Here is a 3,870-nt window from a genome sequence, read left to right on the forward strand (position 1 = left end):
CAGGTGTGACAGAGTGACCAGGTGGTTGATTGTCTCTTTTGTGTCCCTGATAGAGACTGGAGACCTGTCCAGGTGTCTCTGGTGAACAGCGAGGACAGGTTCCAGCCCCACCCTGACCCTGATTAGGAACAAGGAGGACAGGAGGAGGATTTTTCTTTATAGCAGGAAACAGACATTTAATTATAAAACATGATTTATTTATGTTAATCTGAATCAGTGTGTGGTTGGATTCATCAGGTTCCATGGACAAATATAACTGAGTATCATCAGCGTAACAATGGAAATTTATCCCATGCTGTTTAATAACTTTACCTAATAGAAGCATAAAGTAAAGAGGATTGGTCCAAGCACTGAACCCTGAGGAACTCCATGACTAACTCTGGTGTTAGAGGATTCATTATTAACATTAACAAACTGGAATCTATCAGTTAAGTCAGCTTTATATACTGGTTTAATTTGAGTTAGAGCGTGTTGACTACTTGGATCAGTTACTTATTTAAAACCCTCTAGATGAAGTGACGGACAGCTGTCATGTGATGTAGATATGATGTAACTTGATGTTTCATCTCTCCATAGTGCTGCCCTGGAGGTGGAGCTTTCTGATGACTCCTTTCCTGCTGAAGACTTTGGAATCGTCTCAGGAATGTTGAACGTTAAATGGGACAGAATCGCACCGTATCCTTGAACTGAAACGTTGTCACCATAATCACAGTCTGATCCAGTAATGGACGTTGTAAGAATAAGGCTGTGTATTGACAAGAATCTGGTGATATGATGCACATCACAACACTGGGGTCACGATATATCAGGATATATTATATAATCAAAGCGATTTGTCATTATTTTAACATTAAAAGACTATATAAAGAACATGTCGTGCATACAATCTGATTAAATTCTGTTTATTTTTATGCAATCAAAACAATGAGAACAGTACAGTTACTTCAAATAAACATGGGCTAATATTTCCATGTTATCAGTTTAACTGACGTTCAGAGCGAGCAACGTTTCTCACACGGTGGTGCTGCGTCCCCTGAAGGCCGGCTACTTTAACTTTACCTCCGCCTCTGTCAGGTACAAGCCCCAGGAGGGAGAAGAAGCGGTGGTAAGAGCAGCTGAAAATCTCTGTGGATGGAAACGTTGTGTGCAGGGGGGAACTCATGTTTGATCTTGTTGAAGGTGGGCTACACCAGCGCCCCCGGCCAGGGTGGCATCCTGGCTCAGAGGGAGTTCGACCGGCGTTTCTCCCCGCACTATGTAAGTGTTAAATCTGTCAACCAGTTTCAGTTCAAATGACCTCCTAAAATGAACCATGTTTATTTTTAACAGGTGGTTTCACCTAATAAAGTTAGGAGCCCTGGGTTGTACTGTTTGTAAAGTTTAGATGGATTTTGTTATATTTCTTGGTTGAGTTGAATATTTTTAAGTTGGCCAGTTGCGATAAGCAATAAATCAATTAAACGCACAATAGATTAAAATTTTTTTCTTTTTTTACTCCTTAGCATGAGGAGGAGTGAACTCTGTCATGTATTTACCAGGTGTATGATGTCATAACCTCTGTAGCATGAGAGCTCTGTGAATAGGCCTTTAGCCAGAGGAGGGGCTAAAGTTTTCTCACTCCTTTCAACTGGCGATGCCTGAAAACACTGCCAAACCTTGGGTTCACAAAGAGTTTTTTTTTTAACGCAATAAAAATTTCATAAACTCTGTAAGCAGCGTGAGTAACTGCAGTTATTTATGAAGCCAGAGGAAACCCAAAAATCATCATATTAGTCTTAAACAATCTCCAAACAATATTACTGTGGTAACGCTTTCTTTTATGGTACCCATATTACCATGTAATTACAAGGTAATAAGAAATGTAATTACTTATTACCATGTAATTACAAGGTAATAAAAAATGTAATTACTTATTACCATGTAATTACAAGGTAATAAGAAATGTAATTACTTATTACCATGTAATTACAAGGTAATAAAAAATGTAATTACTTATTACCATGTAATTACAAGGTAATAAGAAATGTAATTACTTATTGCCATGTAATTTACAAGGTAATAAGAAATGTAATTACTTATTACCATGTAATTTACCAGGTAATAAGAAATGTAATACTTATTACCATGTAATTTACAAGGTAATAAGAAATGTAATGCTCTTTACCATGTAATTACAAGGTAATAAGAAATGTAATGCTCATTACCATGTAATTACAAGGTGATAAGAATGTAATACTTATTACCATGTAATTACAAGGTGATAAGAATGTAATACTTATTACCATGTAATTACAAGGTGATAAGAAATGTAATACGTATTACCATGTAATTACAAGGTGGTGATAAATGTAATACTTATTACCATGTAATTACAAGGTAATTTGGACAGTTTTAAAGTTATATTTTATTGCAATTAACCACTAACCCCAACATTTAGTTGCATTATTTTGGTTGTATAGTGTTGAGTTACTATCGAATAGTAATTTGTTTGTAGTTACCCAATAAAGGTAGTTTACTAACAGTAGTTACCATGTAATTACAAGGTGGTGATAATTGTAATACTTATTACCATGTAATTACAAGGTAATTTGGACAGTTTTAAAGTTATATTTTATTGCAATTAACCACTAACCCCAACATTTAGTTGCATTATTTTGGTTGTATAGTGTTGAGTTACTATCGAATAGTAATTTGTTTGTAGTTACCCGATAAAGGTAGTTTACTAACAGTAGTTTTTTTCTTTTCTACCCTAATTACCATGTAATTACATGGTAATAAAGGTAGTAATTACATTTCTTATTACCTTGTAATTACATGGTAATAAGTATTACATTTCTTATTACATTATAATTACATGGTAATAAGGTAGTAGTTACATTTCTTATTACATTATAATTACATGGTAATAAGGATTAGTTACATTTTTATTACATTGTAATTACATGGTAATAAGGATTAGTTACATTTTTATTACATTGTAATTACATGGTAATAGTTACATTTTTATTACATTGTAATTACATGGTAATAGTTACATTTTTATTACATTGTAATTACATGGTAATAGTTACATTATTACATTTTTATTACATGGTAATAAGGTAGTAGTTACATTTTTATTACATTTTTATTACATGGTAATAAGGTAGTAGTTACATTTTTATTACATTGTAATTACATGGTAATAAGTGTACCGTAAAAGAAAGCATTACCATTATTCATCACAATTTGAGACAGTTTATGGTTCAGCAGCATTTCTCATGGCAGGCCTGTCTGTACGGTTGGTTTGTGGAAAAGCTGTAGATCTGAGCTGTTCAGTTTGAGTTGTAGTGTAAAAGCTTTGAGTGACCAACAATTATTGTTTTGTTTTTTGTTTCTCTATAGCTGGACTGGGCTGCATTCGGTGTGATGACTCTTCCCTCCATTGGAATCCCTCTGCTCCTCTGGTATTCCAGTAAGAGGAAATACGACTCACCAAAGGCCAAGAAGAATTAAAGAGCTGTTGCTGGGAGTGAAGTTCGGGGAGAAACTAAGAGGCTGGAAGCCTCTGCAGTGGTTCCCCCTGTAATGGGAGTAAAGTGGAAATGCACAGTGACCAGAGAAAATGATTAGATTAAACGAGCAGCGTATGTGAGAGGAGTTTTACTTTCTGCAGGAGGAAGTAAAGGTTGAGGATGGGAATTAATGCTGACAAGACCGGACCACTCCTTTTCAAATTAGCTAATTGGTTCATGAATCAAAACAATTACAACTATGGTTGCTGCTGTTCGGCTGTCTGTGCTTGTGTACATGGTGACCTGAATTCAGATGTAAAATTTACAGCTACCTGACTTTAATAACAAATAAAATACCTTTTTTTAAAAAAACAAA

General features: G+C 34.9%; 1 protein-coding gene across 2 annotated transcripts in view; it reads left to right on the forward strand.

Annotated features, from left to right (window-relative positions):
* ssr2 (signal sequence receptor, beta) overlaps positions 1-3,870 on the forward strand; it is a 7,641-nt gene extending 3,771 nt beyond the window's left edge. For both annotated transcript variants that reach the window (XM_014027843.1, XM_014027844.1), the window contains exons 3-6: positions 577-675; positions 997-1,105; positions 1,180-1,257; positions 3,385-3,870. In XM_014027843.1, coding sequence (XP_013883297.1) covers positions 577-675; positions 997-1,105; positions 1,180-1,257; positions 3,385-3,495 — 397 coding nt within the window. In that variant the 3' untranslated portion in view covers positions 3,496-3,870. The remainder of the gene's footprint in view (positions 1-576; positions 676-996; positions 1,106-1,179; positions 1,258-3,384) is intronic.

This window comes from Austrofundulus limnaeus, unplaced genomic scaffold (assembly GCF_001266775.1).
Source record: "Austrofundulus limnaeus strain Quisiro unplaced genomic scaffold, Austrofundulus_limnaeus-1.0 Scaffold689, whole genome shotgun sequence".
In the NCBI taxonomy this organism is placed as follows: domain Eukaryota; kingdom Metazoa; phylum Chordata; class Actinopteri; order Cyprinodontiformes; family Rivulidae; genus Austrofundulus; species Austrofundulus limnaeus.